The sequence below is a fragment of the Nerophis ophidion genome, linkage group LG22 (genome assembly GCF_033978795.1).
Source record: "Nerophis ophidion isolate RoL-2023_Sa linkage group LG22, RoL_Noph_v1.0, whole genome shotgun sequence".
Taxonomy (NCBI): Eukaryota; Metazoa; Chordata; class Actinopteri; order Syngnathiformes; family Syngnathidae; genus Nerophis; species Nerophis ophidion.
The window spans coordinates 42,502,687-42,522,172 of NC_084632.1; the positions used below are offsets into that span (position 1 = coordinate 42,502,687).

The 19,486-nt window shown below is 40.4% G+C and overlaps 2 protein-coding genes across 4 annotated transcripts in view; one reads left to right on the plus strand and one right to left on the minus strand.

Annotated features, from left to right (window-relative positions):
• The window catches only part of fam102bb (family with sequence similarity 102 member Bb), a 72,617-nt gene extending 71,419 nt beyond the window's left edge, over nt 1-1,198 (minus strand). For both annotated transcript variants that reach the window (XM_061883889.1, XM_061883888.1), the window contains exon 1: nt 946-1,198. In XM_061883889.1, the coding sequence (XP_061739873.1) occupies nt 946-1,091 (146 nt within the window). In that variant the 5' untranslated portion in view covers nt 1,092-1,198. The remainder of the gene's footprint in view (nt 1-945) is intronic.
• A 9,218-nt stretch (nt 1,199-10,416) lies between these two features.
• Nucleotides 10,417-19,486, plus strand: part of LOC133540880 (mitochondrial adenyl nucleotide antiporter SLC25A24-like) — an 87,508-nt gene continuing 78,438 nt past the window's right edge. The window contains exon 1 of one of the 2 annotated variants that reach the window (XR_009803749.1): nt 10,417-10,866. Coding sequence is in view for 1 of the 2 variants with exons in the window: in XM_061883894.1 (XP_061739878.1) it covers nt 10,687-10,866 (180 nt within the window). In the remaining variant the exon portion in view is untranslated. The remainder of the gene's footprint in view (nt 10,867-19,486) is intronic. The other variant, XM_061883894.1, reaches the window with a different exon arrangement.

A 19,486-nucleotide genomic window follows, 5' to 3' on the forward strand; every position in this document is an offset into this window, starting at 1 on the left:
AGGCCTGAATTTACCGCATGCCTTTGGTAAGCGCCTATAAACAAGTTATTATTGATGCTTTTGATCAGAAGGAGCTGCGCACGGACTTCATTTATAAGTAAAGGTAAGACTATAATATTTTTTATTAAATGTGCTTTTCATGATGGTATCCTTACATCACACTCAAATTTCTAAGCACAAGCCTAAATTTACTGCATACCTTTGGTAAACGCTGCAGTGAGAAGTGGTTTTAAGTTAATTAGCGCCCCAGCGGCAATTCAAGGAAATACGGTACTTTGTAGTGAAGTGAAGTGAATTATATTTATATAGCGCTTTTCTATAGTGACTCAAAGCGCTTTACATAGTGACACCCAATATCTAAGTTACATTTAAACCAGTGTGGGTGGCACTGGGAGCAGGTGGGTAAAGTGTCTTGCCCAAGGACACAACGGCAGTGACTAGGATGGCGGAAGCGGGAATCGAACCTGCAACCCTCAAGTTGCTGGCACGGCCGCTCTACCAACCGAGCTATGCCGCTAGCCAGTCTGGTTCTGCATAGCCTTCCCTAAGCTTCAATGCCTTTTCTTAGGGGGCATTTACCTTTTGTTTATTTTTAGACACCTTTTTACCTGCACCCTGCCTCCCGCTGTTTCCAAAGCAATTAGCTGCCGGCTGCCACCTACTGATATGGAAGAGTATTACACGGTTACTCTGCAGAGCACCGACACTCAACAACAACACATCCTTTGCAGACTGCTTTGCAAGTAATTTTTTTAACCCAAATAGGTGAGATGACATCATCTTCCACGGCACAGTGGTTGGACAACACTGACATCTTGGATACTTTACTCACCCACTTCCAGCTATCTGGGATTAAGACCATTAAACGTGTAATTAAACCGTCTTAACCTTTGATCTCCGTGTAGATAAAAGCGTGTTTTGACACCAGCAGGACCCACGTCTCACCTCGAAGACTCCTCGGAGAATCCGCCGTCCAAAAGTCGGACTTTGCAGAAGAGAACGCCGTTGACGAACGGAACCGACGAGAGCTCGTCCAGCTCAAAATTCACCTTGAATTTGAATTTCTTCTTTTTCATCATCATTAAATCCATGCAGGGTCTTTAAGAGGGTGTTTAGCGTCGAGGGTCCATTGTGCGACAGGACCGACACCGCCGAGATGTGTGCGGGGTTGGAGGATGGGGACGCTGGACACAACACTCGTCAATCGCCTGCAGGAAGCACCCGCAGCACTTCCTGCGCAGCTTTTCAAAATAAAACCGAAGCAACACAATACAACTCTGTGTGTACGGAATAAATGCGATCTGCGACGGCGGCACAATAATACAATTAAATATGATAAAACGTGCTTTATTGATGAGTTTTGTGTAGCGCTCCTTATTGTTTTGGTTCTAATCAGATTCGTTCAGGTTCGGTTTATTTGGAACATGAAATGTACTGCGTCACATATTTCCGGTTGTTTCATTACAGCACGTCCGGAAAAGGAGTAGGAAGATGCAGAGTTTATTTAATTAAACATGTCGCTTTTCATATTTTAGTAATTGTATTCCCTGTCTTTGCACTCTGTAACTTGACAGTGAATAAATAAACAATATACCATAGTAAGTAAACAAATATCCATCTCATCCTGGACAAGTCGCCACCTCATCACATGGCCAACACAAACAAATATCAAATACATAAATAATCCATCCATCCATTCATTTTCTACCGCTTGTCCCTTTCGGGGTCGCAGAGTGTGGGGGCTGCTGAAGCTTATCTCAGCTGCATTCAGGTGGAAGGTGGTGTACACCCTTGACAAGTCGCCACCTCATCGCAGGGTCAACACAAACAAATATCAAATACATAAATCTTTATCTAAAAAAAAAGGTTCAAGATCCATCCATTTTCTACCGTTTGTCCCTTTCAGGGTTGCAGGGGGAGGGGATTGCTGGAGCCTATCTCAGCTGTATTCAAGCGGAAGGCGGCGTACACCCTGGACAAGTCGCCACCTCATCACTGGGCCAACACAAACAAATATCAAATACATAAATAATCCATCCATCCATCCATTTATTTTCTACCGCTTGTCCCTTACAGGGGGGCTGCTGGAGCCTATCTCAGCTGCATTCAGACGGAAGGCGGGGTACACCCTGGACAAGTCCCCACCTCATCGCAGGGCCAACACAAACAAATATCAAATACATAAATAATCTTTATCTAAAAAAAAAAGGCTCAAGATCCATCCATCCATCCATTTTCTACCGTTTTTCCCTTATGGGGTCGCGGGGGAGGGGGGGGGGGGGAATTGCTGGAGCCTATCTAGGCTGTATTCGGGCGGAAGGCGGCGTACAGCCTGGACAAGTTACCACCTCATCGCAGGGTCAAATACATAAATAATCTTTATTAAAAAAAAAAAAAAAGGTTCAAGATCCAATCCTCCATCTATTTCCTACCGCTTGTCCCTTTCAGGGTCGTGGGGGGGGGGGGGGGGTTGCCGGAGCCTATCTCAGCTGCATCCAGACGGAAGGCGGTGTACACCCTGGACAAGTTACCACCTCATCGCAGGGTCAAATACATAAATAATCTTTATTTAAAAAAAAAAAAAAGGTTCACGATCCAATCCTCCATCTATCCCTTTCAGCGTTGTGGGGGGGTTGCTGGAGCCTATCTCAGCTGCATCCAGACGGAAGGCGGTGTACACCCTGGACAAGTTACCACCTCATCGCAGGGTCAAATACATAAATAATCTTTATTTAAAAAAAAAAAAAAGGTTCACGATCCAATCCTCCATCTATCCCTTTCAGCGTTGTGGGGGGGTTGCTGGAGCCTATCTCAGCTGCATTCGGGCGGAAGGCGGCGTACACCCTGGACAAGTAGCTACTCATGGCAGGGCCAACACAAATAAATATTAAATACATAAATCATGCTTTAACTTAAAAAAAAAAAAAAGGTTCAAGATCCAATCCTCCATTTCCTACCGCTTGTCCCTTTCAGGGTCGTGGGGGGGTGCTGGAGCCTATCTTAGCTGCATTCGGGCGGAAGGCGGCGTACACCCTGGACAAGTCGCTACCTCATCGCAGGGCCAACACGAAACCAATTTTAAATCATTTTAACACATAATCCCGTGTTTTTCAACCACTGTGCTGCGACACACATTTTAATATTAACCACTTAGATAATTTTAACATATTATCCAGTGTTTTTCAACCACTGTGCCGCGACACACCTTTTAATATTAACCACTCGGATCATTTTAACACATTACCCAGTGTTTTTCAACCACTGTGCCGCGACACACATTTTAATATTAACCACTCGAATCATTTTAACACATTACCCAGTGTTTTTCAACCACTGTGCCGTGACACACATTTTAATATTAACCACTCGGATCATTTTAACACATTATCCAGTGTTTTTCAACCACTGTGCCGTGACACACATTTTAATATTAACCACTCGGATCATTTTGACACATTACCGAGTGTTTTTCAACCACTGTGCCGCGACACACATTTTAATATTAATCACTCGGATCATTTTAACACATTACCCGGTGTTTTTCAACCACTGTGCCGCGAGACACCTTTTGATATTAACCCGCGACCCCAAACGGGACAAGCAGTAGGAAACGGACGGATGGATGGCACTCAGATCATTTTAACACATTATCATCTAGACCACGGGTGTCAAACTCAAAACCCGGGGTCCAGATCTGGCCCGCCACATCATAGAACTTGGCCCGCGAAAGCCTGGGAACAAATAATGCCAAATATTACATTATTATATGGTGCGTTCCAAAAATATGTTAGTAAAGATAAAAATAAACCTTTACATATGTTGTATTTTTTCATTTTTGCGTGAAAAAATCTAATAATTAAGTGCATAGGCAATAATGTTATAGTATGAGGGGATACATTTATATCAATGCTGTCAAAATATGTATTTATTTTTAATGATTAATCACAGCTTATTGCCCGCATGCATAATTATGATACATTTTTAAAAAGTGGCCCTATAAAGGCAGTCATTACTGCGATGTGGCCCTCAATGACACCCCTGTTCTAGACACTCGAATAAATAGTGCTTTAATGTTTTTTTATATACGAACCCTGTTTCCATATGAGTTGGGAATTTGTGTTAGATGTAAATATAAACAGAATACAATGATGGTTCGCTACCCCTTTGGTCCGGATGACACGATGTCGAATATTTCCAGAAACAATTTGAAATGTGGACTCGTCAGACCACAGAATACTTTTCCACTTTGCATCAGTCCATCTTAGATGATCTCGGGGCCCAGAGAAGTCGGCGGCGTTTCTGGATGTTGTTGATAAATGGCTTTCGCTTTGCATAGTAGAGCTTTAACTTGCACTTACAGATGTAGCGACCAACTGTATTTAGTGACAGTGGTTTTCTGAAGTGTTCCCGAGCCCATGTGGTGATATCCTTTAGCGATTGATGTCGGTTTTTGATACAGTGCCGTCTGAGGGATGGAAGGTCACGGTCATTCAATGTTGGTTTCCGGCCATGCTGCTTACGTGGAGTGATTTCTCCAGATTCTCTGAACCTTTTGATGATATTATGGAGCGTAGATGTTGAAATCCCTAAATTTCTTGCAATTGCACTTTGAGAAAGGTTGTTCTTAAACTGTTTGACTATTTGCTCACGCAGTTGTGGACAAAGGGGTGTACCTCGCCCCATCCTTTCTTGTGAAAGACTGAGCATTTTTGGGAAGCTGTTTTTATACCCAATCATGGCACCCACCTGTTCCCAATTAGGATGTTCCCAATAATGTCACAATGAAGCCATAACTATCTGTTATGTCAACTGTCCGAAGTAGGGAGGAGAAGAAGAGGGGCGGGTGAGAGTGAGTGAGGAGGGGAGAAACTGCCATTTTTAGGTTTGATCAATTCGGACCGTGCCTTTGAAATGTTGTATCTAGATTGATCTCCCAAAGCGCTTTGGTTATAAAATATCAAAATGAGCAACCTCTGTCTCTGATTGATTTAAAACCAGCTTATGTGTCGTAAAAGAACCTGGGAGCGTTGACTGGAGGAAGAACGGGTCAGAACGCAACAATTTGGGGGCTCGTCCGGGATGACATGCTGAAAATTGGACTGCTCTTGCAAACTCACGGACAGACTCACTTGGCCAACATCAAGGTGAGCAGTGCCTTTTTCTAAAATCTGACTAGTCTGCGGGCTATAGAGCGTTTTCCGTTCGGGCTCCAGTACTCTGGAATGCCCTCCCGGTAACAGTTCGAGATGCTACCTCAATAGAAGCATTTAAGTCTCACCTTAAAACTCATCTGTATACTCTAGCCTTTAAATGGACCTCCTTTTTAGACCAGTTGATCTGCCGCTTCTTTTCTTTTTTCTCCTATGTCCCCCCCTCCCTTGTGGAGGGGGGTCCGGTCCAATGACCATGGATGAAGTACTGGCTGTCCAGAGTCGAGACCCAGGATGGACCGCTCGCCTGTGTATCGGTTGGGGACATCTCTACGCTGCTGATCCACCTCCGCTTGAGATGGTTTCCTGTGGGCGGGACTCTCGCTGCTGTCTTGGATCCGCCTTGAACTGAACTCTCGCGGCTGTGTTGGAGCCACTATGGATTGAACTTTCACAGTATCATGTTAGACCCGCTCGACATCCATTGCTTTCGGTCCCCTAGAGGGGGGGGGGTTGCCCACATCTGAGGTCCTCTCCAAGGTTTCTCATAGTCAGCATTGTCACTGGCGTCCCATTGGATGTGAATTCTCCCTGCCCACTGGGTGTGAGTTTTCCTTGCCCTTTTGTGGGTTTTTCCGAGGATGTTGTAGTCGTAATGATTTGTGCAGTCCTTTGAGACATTTGTGATTTGGGGCTATATAAATAAACATTGATTGATTGATTGATTGACTAGGAAATAAAAAGACAACCAAATCCAACAATATATATATATATATACACATTTTTAGGTGTATTAGTACACTAATCTTTGAATTGCTTTGAATAATTTAATCCCAATAATAATCCGTAACTTTATTAAAGATACACTTGTTATAATATTTAGAAATTGTATTTAAGGGGCTTTTATTCCAATGTCAATATTGAATAAACGGAAGTGCAGTTGGCAAATACAACAGCTTCCACACAGTTAGTTTTGTGTCGCACTTTGGCGACACCCAGTGGTTGAACAGAAGTACTGCCAGGGCAATTTTTCTATCCCCATTCCCTCCCTGATCCACCCCCATTTGGTTTGTAAATATAACCAGGACCAGCTGTCAGATTCTTGTCTACATGAGTCATAAAGCTACAAAGGAAGCAGACTATGGCGCGCTGAGTAGAATATGCAGTGAAACACAACATTTATTAGCAAAGTGCAATGATGTCAGTACTTACTGAGGGCCCCTTTCAGTAGTTTGTTTATATTAGAATGTGCAAGTTTGTTATGGCCTGTTTTGTGAGCATTCAATCAATCAATGTTTATTTATATAGCCCCAAATCACAAATGTCTCAAAGGACTGCACAAATCATTACGACTACAACATCCTCGGAAGAACCCACAAAAGGGCAAGGAAAACTCACATCCAGTGGGACGCCAGTGACAATGCTGACTATGAGAAACCTTGGAGAGGACCTCAGATGTGGGCAACCCCCCCCCTCTAGGGGACCGAAAGCAATGGATGTCGAGCGGGTCTAACATGATACTGTGAAAGTTCAATCCATAGTGGCTCCAACACAGCCGCGAGAGTTCAGTTCAAAGCGGATCCAAGACAGCAGCGAGAGTCCCGTCCACAGGAAACCATCTCAAGCGGAGGCGGATCAGCATCGTAGAGATGTCCCCAACCGATACACAGGCGAGCGGTCCATCCTGGGTCCCGACGAGCGGTCCATCCTGGGTCTCGACTCTGGACAGCCAGTACTTCATCCATGGTCATCGGACCGGACCCCCTCCACAAGGGAGGGGGGGACATAGGAGAAAGAAAAGAAGCGGCAGATCAACTGGTCTAAAAAGGAGGTCTATTTAAAGGCTAGAGTATACAGATGAGTTTTAAGATGAGACTTAAATGCTTCTACTGAGGTAGCATCTCGAACTGTTACCGGGAGGGCATTCCAGAGTACTGGAGCCCGAACGGAAAACGCTCTATAGCCCGCAGACTTTTTTTGGGCTCTAGGAATCACTAATAAGCCGGAGTCTTTTGAACCCAGATTTCTTGCCGGGACATATGGTACAATACAATCGGCAAGATAGGATGGAGCTAGACCGTGTAGTATTTTATACGTAAGTAGTAAAACCTTAAAGTCACATCTTAAGTGCACAGGATGCCAGTGCAGGTGAGCCAGTATGTATATATGTATGTATATATGTATATAAAGGTATATACAGTATAGGTATATATGTATGTATATATGTATATAAAGGTATATACAGTATAGGTATATATGTATGTATATATGTATATAAAGGTATATACAGTACAGGCGTAATGTGATCAAACTTTCTTGTTCTTGTCAAAAGTCTAGCAGCCGCATTTTGTACCAACTGTAATCTTTTAATGCTAGACATGGGGAGACCCGAAAATAATACGTTACAGTAATCGAGACGAGACGTAACAAACGCATGGATAATGATCTCAGCGTCTTTAGTGGACAAAATGGAGCGAATTTTAGCGATATTACGGAGATGAAAGAAGGCCGTTTTAGTAACGCTTTTAATGTGTGCCTCAAAGGAGAGAGTTGGGTCGAAGATAATACCCAGATTTTTTACCGAGTCACCTTGTTTTATTATTTGGTTGTCAAATGTTAGAGTTGTATTATTAAATAGAAGTCGGTGTCTAGCAGGACCGATAATCAGCATTTCCGTTTTTTTGGCGTTAAGTTGCAAAAAGTTAGCGGACATCCATTGTTTAATTTCATTAAGACACGCCTCCAACTGACTACAATCCGGCGTGTTGGTCAGCTTTAGGGGCATGTAGAGTTGGGTGTCATCAGCATAGCAGTGAAAGCTAACACCGTATTTGCGTATGATGTCACCTAGCGGCAGCATGTAGATGCTGAAGAGTGCAGGGCCAAGGACCGAACCCTGATTGCACGACATTTTCCACCAAAGCCATCTTTGTTTTTATGAGTATTATACAGTCTGCTGTGCCGTGGGAGATGATGTCATTTCAGCTATTTGGGTTCAAAATATTATGTGCAAATCAGTATTTATAGTCTGCAAATGATGTGTTGTTGTTAAGTGTCGGTGCTCAGCAGAGTAACCGTGTAATACTCTTCCACATCAGTAGGTGGCAGCCGGTAGCTAATTGCTTTGTAGATGTCGGAAACAGCGGGATGCAGGGCGCCAGGGGCGGATCTAGGCATGCTTATATGAGGGGGCAGTCAGAAATGTGAAGGGGGCATCATGTGTACACATCATGCTCCAGCACTTGTGCTTAGAGTAACGATGCTTTCTTCATTGAAATGGGTCTTTAGCTCTCTGTCCAACCCCAACCTGGAGTAGTGGATTGCACTTTGTCAGGCCTCTACCTGCAGACCTGTCCAACTTGGGAGTCCGGGGAGAGGAGACGCACAGCTCGAATCCAGGGAACAGAGAGAAGCTGCGGAAGGACGACACAGGACACGACACAACGGGCACAGAGGAGAGGAAACACGGGGAGCAAGTAAGCACATGGAAGGAGAGCTAGCTGCACAACACAAGTAGTTATGTTCTGGCACAGGAACGCAGGACAGGCTGGTCTAAATAGTGTGCGGGGTCCTCATCGGTGTCAGGCGCACTCAGAGGAGCACAATGAAGAATGAGCGGCGGCAGGTGCTTGAGTCGTAACTACAATATTACTAACTCTTTGTGGATATTTAAGTCACTAAATGCAAATTGAGTCTTTTGAAGGGTTATTTATGGGGTTGTACAGACGGAATAGTGGAGCTCTTATTGGTGCTGCTGTAAGTGGACTTTTGTTTAGGTTTGTTAAATATTTAGAATGCATTGTACGGCACTGCATGTGGACTTTGATTTAAAAAAAACGGCTGCACTTTATATAGAATAGAAAGTACTTTATTGATCCCTGGGGGGAATCCAGCACCACAGTTTGCTCACAATAAACACCTAGGTATTATTCACATGTGAATAATATAAATACAGTCTATTATACAGCATTATTCACATTTAAATAATATAAATACAGTGTATTAAACAGCATTATTCACATGTGAATAACATAAATACAGTCTATTATACAGCATTATTCACATGTAAATAATATAAATACAGTCAATTATACAGCATTATTCACATGTGAATAACATAAATACAGTCTATTATACAGCATTTTTCGCATGTGAATAACATAAATACAGTCTATTAAACAACATTATTTACATTTAAATAATTTAAATGCAGTCTATTAAACAGCATTATTCACATGTGAATAACATAAATACAGTCTATTATACAGCATTATTTACATTTAAATAATTTAAATACAGTCTATTATACAGCATTATTCACATGTGAATAACATAAATACAGTCTCTTAAACAGCATTATTCACATTTAAATAATATAAATACAGTCTATTATACAGCATTATTTACATTTAAATAATTTAAATACAGTCAATTATACAGCATTATTCACATATGAATAACATAAATACAGTCTATTATGCAGCATTATTTGCATCTGAATAACATAAATACAGTCTATTAATAATAATAATATCAATAATGATAATAGTGATCCATCCATCCATTTTTGCCATTATAATAATAATAATAAATAAATAAAGCAATTTATAAAAATCAATAAATCCATCCATTTTGTACTGCTTATTCCTTTTTTTGGGGGGGGGGGGGGTGTTTGCGGGCGCCTATCTCAGCTACAATCGGGCGGAAGGCGGCGTACACCCTGGACAAGTCGCCACCTCATCACAGGGCCAACACAGATAGACAGACAACATTCACACTCACATTCACACACTAGGGACCATTTAGTGTTGCCAATCAACCTATCCCCAGGTGCATGTCTTTGGAAGTGGGAGGGGCCTATCCCCAGGTGCATGTCTTTGGAGGTGGGAGGGGCCTATCCCCAGGTGCATGTCTTTAGAAGTGGGAGGAAGCGGGAGTACCCGGAGGGAACCCACGCATTCACGGGGAGAACATGCAAACTCCACACAGAAAGATCCCGAGCCTGGGATTGAACCCAAGACTGCAGGACCTTCGTATTGTGAGGCAGACGCACTAACCCCTCTTCCACTGTAAAGCCCATCAGTAAATCCACAAATGTATTATAATAATTAATGATCATTTTAATTATCAATAAAAAACAATTAGTAAATTTCATAAATACATTTGCCAGCGAAAAGAATCAGTTCACTTTAATGACTCGAGTCATAAGAACCGAATCTCTTAAATGAGACGAAACGCCCATCCGGCTGCCTTGTCTTCCTGTTTAAAAGGGCGTGTCCGCGGCGTGCGTGTACGCGCACTCGAAGGGGTGGACTTTTCCAGGCTAAGTCAGTGAGTGAGAACTACATCAACTCCCTCGGCCGCGCGCTCCTTCCTAAAACAACACACTTTCGTCACATTCTTGATGCCATCTTCTCCTCGGTGACGTAAGCGTGGCTTGGAGGTGAAACCGGAAGTGGCAACCACAGGAATCGTCGTCTTTTTCTTTTTTCTTTTCTCTGGTCTGTTTGCATAGCTCCTTTTCTTTCCGCCAGCCATGCAGAACTTGGTCCGAAAAGTCTTCTTGACGCACTGCCAATGCGCGGAGAGCCAGTCCAAAATGTACGAGGAGTTGTTCGCCAAACTGGACACGAACAAGGATGGCAAAGTGGACGTTTGTGAGCTGAAGGAGGGCATCGCTAATATGGGCATCCGGTCTGGGAGAGGAGCAGCACAGGTAACTCAAACACTACAATAAACTATGTCAGGTAACTCAAACACTACAATAAACTATGTCATGTAACTCAAACACTACAATAAACTATGTCAGGTAACTCAAACACTACAATAAACTATGTCAGGTAACTCAAACACTACAATAAACTATGTCAGGTAACTCAAACACTACAATAAACTATGTCAGGTAACTCAAACACTACAATAAACTATGTCAGGTAACTCAAACACTACAATAAACTGTGTCAGGTAACTCAAACACTACAATAAACTATGTCAGGTAACTCAAACACTACAATAAACTGTGTCAGGTAACTCAAACACTACAATAAACTATGTCAGGTAACTCAAACACTACAATAAACTGTGTCAGGTAACTCAAACACTACAATAAACTATGTCAGGTAACTCAAACACTACAATAAACTATGTCATGTAACTCAAACACTACAATAAACTATGTCAGGTAACTCAAACACTACAATAAACTATGTCAGGTAACTCAAACACTACAATAAACTATGTCAGGTAACTCAAACACTACAATAAACTATGTCAGGTAACTCAAACACTACAATAAACTATGTCAGGTAACTCAAACACTACAATAAACTATGTCATGTAACTCAAACACTACAATAAACTGTGTCAGGTAACTCAAACACTACAATAAACTATGTCAGGTAACTCAAACACTACAATAAACTATGTCAGGTAACTCAAACACTACAATAAACTATGTCAGGTAACTCAAACACTACAATAAACTATGTCAGGTAACTCAAACACTACAATAAACTGTGTCAGGTAACTCAAACACTACAATAAACTGTGTCAGGTAACTCAAACACTACAATAAACTATGTCATGTAACTCAAACACTACAATAAACTGTGTCAGGTAACTCAAACACTACAATAAACTATGTCAGGTAACTCAAACACTACAATAAACTATGTCAGGTAACTCAAACACTACAATAAACTATGTCAGGTAACTCAAACACTACAATAAACTGTGTCAGGTAACTCAAACACTACAATAAACTATGTCAGGTAACTCAAACACTACAATAAACTGTGTCAGGTAACTCAAACACTACAATAAACTGTGTCAGGTAACTCAAACACTACAATAAACTGTGTCAGGTAACTCAAACACTACAATAAACTGTGTCAGGTAACTCAAACACTACAATAAACTATGTCAGGTAACTCAAAGACTACAATAAACTATGTCAGGTAACTCAAACACTACAATAAACTATGTCAGGTAACTCAAACACTACAATAAAATGTGTCAGGTAACTCAAACACTACAATAAACTATGTCAGGTAACTCAAACACTACAATAAACTATGTCAGGTAACTCAAACACTACAATAAGCTATGTCAGGTAACTCAAACACTACAATAAACTATGTCAGGTAACTCAAACACTACAATAAACGATGTCAGGTAACTCAAACACTACAATAAACTATGTCAGGTAACTCAAACACTACAATAAACTATGTCAGGTAACTCAAACACTACAATAAACTGTGTCAGGTAACTCAAACACTACAATAAACTGTGTCAGGTAACTCAAACATTACAATAAACTATGTCAGGTAACTCAAACACTACAATAAACTATGTCAGGTAACTCAAACACTACAATAAACTATGTCAGGTAACTCAAACACTACAATAAACTATGTCAGGTAACTCAAACACTACAATAAACTATGTCAGGTAACTCAAACACTACAATAAACTATGTCAGGTAACTCAAACACTACAATAAACTATGTCAGGTAACTCAAACACTACAATAAACTATGTCAGGTAACTCAAACACTACAATAAACTATGTCAGGTAACTCAAACACTACAATAAACTGTGTCAGGTAACTCAAACACTACAATAAACTATGTCAGGTAACTCAAACACTACAATAAACTATGTCATAAGTTATATCACAGTTAGATATTACACATAATCACCAAGGAAGGACTTCTTTCCTCCTCTATAGTCACTCTTGAACTATAATGCATGGTGTAGTGACATTAAATAAGCAGGGGCGTCCATGAAAACATACTTGCCAACCCTCCCGATTTTCCTGAGAGACTCACAAATTTCAGTGCCCCTCGCAAAACCAGTGAAGTTGTCACGTTGTGTAAATGGTAAATAAAAAGAGAATACAATAAATTTGCAAATGGTTTTCAACTTATATTCAATTGAATAGACTGCAAAGACAAGATATTTCATGTTTGACCTAAGAAACTAAATGTTTTGTTTGCAAATAATCATAAACTTATAATTTATTAGCAACAACATTAGCATTTTTTTTTACCAGTGTCTGAGTACGCAAGTGGCCCAGATCTTCCTGCAAAAAAAAGCCGATACAAGCAAAAAATCCAACTACCAGATTTCCTTGAATTGCCGCCGGGGCGCTGATTAATTTAAAACCTCTTCTCACTCCGGCGTTTACCAAAGGCATGCGGTAAAGGTAAGCATGCGCTAATTATTTTTAAACTTCTTCTCACTCCGGCGCTTATGCGGTAAATTTAGGCTTGCGCTTAAAAATTTAAGTGTGATGTAAGGATACCATCATGAAAAGCACATTTAATAAAAAAACGTTATTATGGTCTTACCTTTACTTATAAATGAAGTCCATGCGCAGCTCCTTCTGATCAAAAGCATCAATAACTTGTTTATAGAAGTCTTCCTTATCTTTCTTCAGTTTTAAAAGTCTCTCTGTCTCGATGGAGATCTTCCTTTATTACCTCCTGCTTCGATTGAAAGTCCAGTTTAGAAAACTGTTTTATTTTAGATATGTAATCCTCCATGTTAAAAGTGCAAGCGAGAGGAAAAAATAAACGATGGCTGCTTGTTGTCACTTCTTCTGCAGCCGAGTAGTCGCAAGAAGGATCACTAGCGCCCTCTACCACCAGGAGGCGGGAGTCATTTAATGACTCATATTTGACACACGCAGCTACGGTATATTAATAAAACATAGCTGCTTACTGTTCTTTTTAGCATATTCAATAGCTTGGACCTTAAATCCTACTGAATAGCTCTTAATCTTCTTCCCTTTATGCGATTTCAAATGATTGAAACCAGCCTCCTCCATTTTGAAAATGATGACAGGTGAAGTGTCACTCGTGCCGTGACGAGTTTGACCCTGTGGAAATTCTAGACATACGCTAATAAAAATGATATTTTGCGAAACGAGTTTGAGCCAGTGGTAATTCTAGGCAGGCGCATACTATATACCCGGCGGCAATTCAGGGAAATACGGTATGCAATGAAATGGATCCCTATACTTTATTAAAAAATATATATTTTTCGAGTGATTTTTAAGGATTATCCATAGGTGGAGTTCCCAGACATGTCAAACTATCTGGTGCTTCGACGTCATTCTACATGAAAACTTGGAAATGCATAGAAGTTTTCTGCATGTGTGGTGGGTTAAGGAAACTGGTATCAAGACTCTCCCAGATAAATATGTCGAATTGTTGCATTTTATGATTCAACTTTGCACCTTGGGTTGACGGGTCCACGTAAACAAAGGAGCACGCAACAACTAACAATGAATTAATCATCACTATGTTTGATTCCTTTCTCGTTATCAAATGTACTCTGACACGTTTGTGTACGAAATAAACACGAGGGGAGACGTAGAAATACCTTTCCTGACCAAGTATCGACTCTCATTTTTGGTTTCTGTTTTTAAAAAAATTAAAATACAAACTATCAAGACAATACTTCAATGGGGAAATACTGAACGAGTAAAGTATATTAAAAATATATCAAACAAACCTTTAACAAAGTGCGTTCTTTGACTTTACTCTCTTGTACTGCAGTGTGTGCCACTTTTGTCGTCGTCTTTCGTAAAATCTTGCACTCTCCCGCCCTTCTTGATTACCATCTTTTAAGGAACTCTGAAGAAACGTTTATTATTTTCACGATTTAAACGGTTCGTAGAGCCGAAAACAGGCCAAGCATAAGGCATTTTTCTTCGAGAAAGGTTTGGTGTAACTTGGCCTGTCGCCATCACGTCTCCACCTCGTCGCTGCCGCCACAGCCTGGATAGGCAATAGACTACAGAGTGTGGTGAAGTAGGCCAGCTTCGTCGCGTGAAGAAGCCTAACATTTTTGTTAGTGTTTTCTGCTCCATTTGCTGAATGGCGATATACGATATATATCTCGATATTTTTTCTGTAACGTAAAAACAAAACAGTCCGGCTTACCTGAGATACTATGTCATTATTATGACTTTCTAAGTCAAAATAATGACAAAAAATGACTTAATAAGTCAAATTATAAGACTTACTGTAAGTAAGCGTTTGCACTGGTTTAAATGTAACTCAGATAATGGGATTCACTAGGTAAAGCGCTTTGAATCACTAGAGAAAAGCGCTATATAAATATAATTTACTTCACTACACAATAAGCGTTGGAAAAAAAGAGTTAAAAGTGGGGCCACATGCTGACATATGCTCAACTCATCATGCTTAATTTATTACAGCATTTGGGAAGCCTGTAGTTGATGTTTATTATGTAAATGTTGTATTTTTATCAACATGTGATAGCAGGGACCCTGCCATTCAAAACTAGGCTTCTACATTACTAATGATTAATGTAACTGCAGCAAAAAAATTGTACAATAGCAATAGGAGAGACTATTCATCCCTGAACACCATGGAGTTCATGTCGGCTCTATGATGCACTTACATTATTACATCAACTATCAGAGACAGCTTCAGGAAAGTCTTCATTTAACATAATGTCCTTTTATGCTGCGTCAACACAGCTCAATCAACATAGAAAAAGGTAAAGTGAAATAACTTAGTTGTTAATTGTAGGTCAATAATGCTTGTCTTTCTCTCAGACAGGGCTTTACTGTCCGTAACACACACACCGCACAGTGAGGTAACATGATGCTAAAAGCTAATTAGCCTTCACCTCAAAGACTGCGAGTGAGCTGAGCTGCTGCTTATGTTTCTAGAACGTCAACGGGCTTATTGTTATGTTACTAGTTGTTGGCTGGGAGGTGTTTATCATCATTTGGGGAGAGTCCGCTGCCTTTCCTGCTAAAAACACCTTTCTGCTTATTCCACGTTACGTACGCTCTGAATACGCACTGCTGATTGGCTGTTACCACTCTGCGTGTACCCAATCAGATGGTTGTGTGGGTGGGACAATGCTGGGTGCTGCAGGGACGTAATGACAGAGGCAGAGGCAGAACGGAGCTTAGGCAGTGGCTCTGTGTTGTTTAGGCGGACGCCTTAACAACAAAGTGCTGCGGGAAACCCTGTACCTCAAATTTATATGTGAGTTAAGGCAGGCGGCCAAATGGTTTTTGGCAATATAGTGTAGGTAAATCCACATTTCCTGCAGTTTTTTCACGATTTAGAACACAGAAAAGTGTGTGTTCTTGACTCACTTAGGGACTGTGGATGATGGGCAAAAATCCCCAACAATTGCAGTTCCCCTTTAAAAATGAACTGATCATATTTTTACAATATAAAAGGGGAACTTCAGAAAGTTTCATTCATAAACTGGTAGTTTTGTCGACCATAGCAGAAGGAAGCTGGTCCTTGTTTCTATTGGCGACGGCCTGTTGATGTTTCATAACACAAGTCATGTGATGGCGTCACATGACTTCATCTTATGAAAGTGTCATTATGCTCAGTTTTGGGGATTTCTCTTGGTTTTAGGTTTTTATATTTCAAAGTCATACAACAAAAAATCTATGGAGCAAGACAGATTAGGGATGTGTTTGACTTACCGTATTTCCTTGAATTGCCGCCTGAGCGATAATTAATTTAAAACCTCTTTTCACTCGGGCGCTTACCAAAGGCATGCGGTAAATTTAGGCCTGCGCTTATAAATTTGAGTGTGATGTAAGGATACCATCATGAAAAGCACATTTCATAAAAAAACCTTCTTATGGTCTTACCTTTACTTATAAATGAAGTCCATGCGCAGCTCCTTCTGATTAAAAGCATCGATAACTTGTTTATATAAGTCTTCCTTATCTTTCTTCAGTTTTAAAAGTCTCTCTGTCTCGATGGAGATCTTCCTTTATTACCTCCTGCTTCGACTGAAAGTCCAGTTTAGAAAACTGTTTTATTTTAGATATGTAATCCTCCATGTTAAAAGTGCAAGCGAGAGGAAAAAATAAATGATCGCTGCTTGTTGTCACTTCTTCTGCAGCCGAGTAGTCGCAAGAAGGATCACTAGCGCCCTCTACCACCAGGAGGCGGGAGTCATTTAATGACTCATATTTGACACACGCAGCTACAGTATATTAATAAAACGCACCTGCTTACTGTTCTTTTTAGCATATTCAATAGCTTGGACCTTAAATCCTACTGAATAGCTCTTAATCTTCTTCCCTTTATGCGATTTCAAATGATTGAAATCAGCCTCCTCCATTTTGAAAATGATGACAGGTGAAGTGTCACTCGTGACGTGACGAGTTTGACCCTGTGGAAATTCTAGGCATATGCTAATTATTTTGCGAAAATAGTTTGACCCGGCGGAAATTCTAGACATGTGCTAAGAAAAATAATATTTTGCGAAACGAGTTTGACCCGGCTCTAATCCTGAACCGGCAGTAATGCTAAGCATGCGCTAGTTATTTTGCGAAACCAGTTTGACCCGGCAGTTTTTCTAGGCAGGCGCATACTATATACCTGGCGGCAATTCAAGGAAATCTGGTATCCAACCAGGGAGGAAATGAACAATAAATTAATTTATCATAGCTTCTTTTTTTAAATAACATAATCTTAGGTATGGGAGAATCTCTGAATATTCTGAACTCCTGTTTTCACGCCAGTGTTGTATTGAGCGTATTAATACAGCCTGGAGGAGGTGTATCATCACATACATGTATGTTAACTTCATAAAGCTAAATGTCTGCCTTTTATATAAATAAAAATACAATTAAAAATAAAAATATAGATGTTGCTAAAAAGCCAAATTTGAAATGTCATTTTCAAGACCCAAGAGTAACTTTAACGGATTGATCGTGGTTAGGTATGTAACAACAAACCGTACTAATGTTAATCACAGTAAAACTGCTAATGGTTAGTATTACTGCTTCAAATTAAAATGATTGAAAAACCGGGATTCTCGCTATTTTAAATGCTAACATGAAAACAAGGCATTAACGTCATTCCACATTATCTGCAGTCTAAACTTGTACAGACACGTTGATATTTGAGCAACTAAGCAAACAAGCAGATCGTTCTATACTCAGAAAAATACGAGACTGGGGTGTGTTCTAGGACCACTGGATGGATAATAATAATTGTCAGAATAATTTTTATCTAAGTTATCACAAAACTTTGTGTATCAATGAGTTCCCGGTGAGAGGACAAAAGCTGTCTTTGATTCTACCAATCAAAAGGCTTGTAAAACACCACTGTGAAGGATGGGAAGCGACATGAAGGCGTAGGTTTCTTTGATGTGATGTACTCCACAGGAAGATTTTTGTCTTGACTCGAGATCTACAAAAGCGGAGAGAAAGTAGGGCCTGACCCCCCTTCCAGGCACCTTTTCTTTCAACTGTCTTGTAATCAAAGGCGATGGCTGTTTACGACCCCCCCTCCCTTAGAAACAGCTGTTACCATGTAATCAGGGAAAGTCCAAATAAAATAGGAGGCGTACAATCTTTTGTCGGAGCGTGGGATGTGAAGTGAATTGTGAAGTGAATTATATTTATATAGCGCTTTTCTCTAGTGACTCAAAGCGCTTTACATAGTGAAACCCAATATCTAAGTTACATTTAAACCAATGTGGGTGGCACTGGGAGCAGGTGGGTAAAGTGTCTCGCCCAAGGACACAACGGCAGAGACTAGGATGGCGGAAGCGGGAATCGAACCTGCAACCCTCAAGTTGCTGGTACGGCCACTCTACCAACCGAGCTATACCGCCACACCATGACACTGAACAAGGGTGTTTACACGTTTCTCCTCAATTGAGCTAATTCGAATTCTGTCTCTGTTTAATTCCTTGCTTCTGGTCTTGTTTAATAGATGTCATCAGTGTTTGAACCTAACAATAATACATATTATTTGTCACACACTTTTCTTTTAAATGAATCTTAAGGTGCTACATTAAAAAAAACATTTTTAAAACGATATAAGCAAAGCCATTAAAACAGATGCAATAGTAAGTATAAAACACTAACAGTGAAGCATAAAACATATTTCATCATTTATTCACTACAAAAAAATGTCCGTAGAAGGAAAAAAAATGTACGACAGAATGACAGACAGAAATACCCTTTTTTTTTTTTTTTTTTGGGATATGCATCTGTTTCTATATATATTTATTGTGAGAAATCATTAAGATGATCAGTGTTTCCACAAATATAAATATAATTAATTATTAATAATAACATAGATTTAAAGGTAAATTGAGCAAATTGGCTATTTCTGGCAATTCATTTAAGTGTGTATCAAACTGGTAGCCCTTGGCATTAATCAGTACCCAAGAAGTAGCTCTTGCTTTCAAAAAGGTTGGTGACCCCTGGTCTAGTGGGAACTCTCATTCAACCAATCACTGATTTGTTGAAATCATTTCGGCTTTTTTGCCGATATTCTGATATTGTCCATCTCTT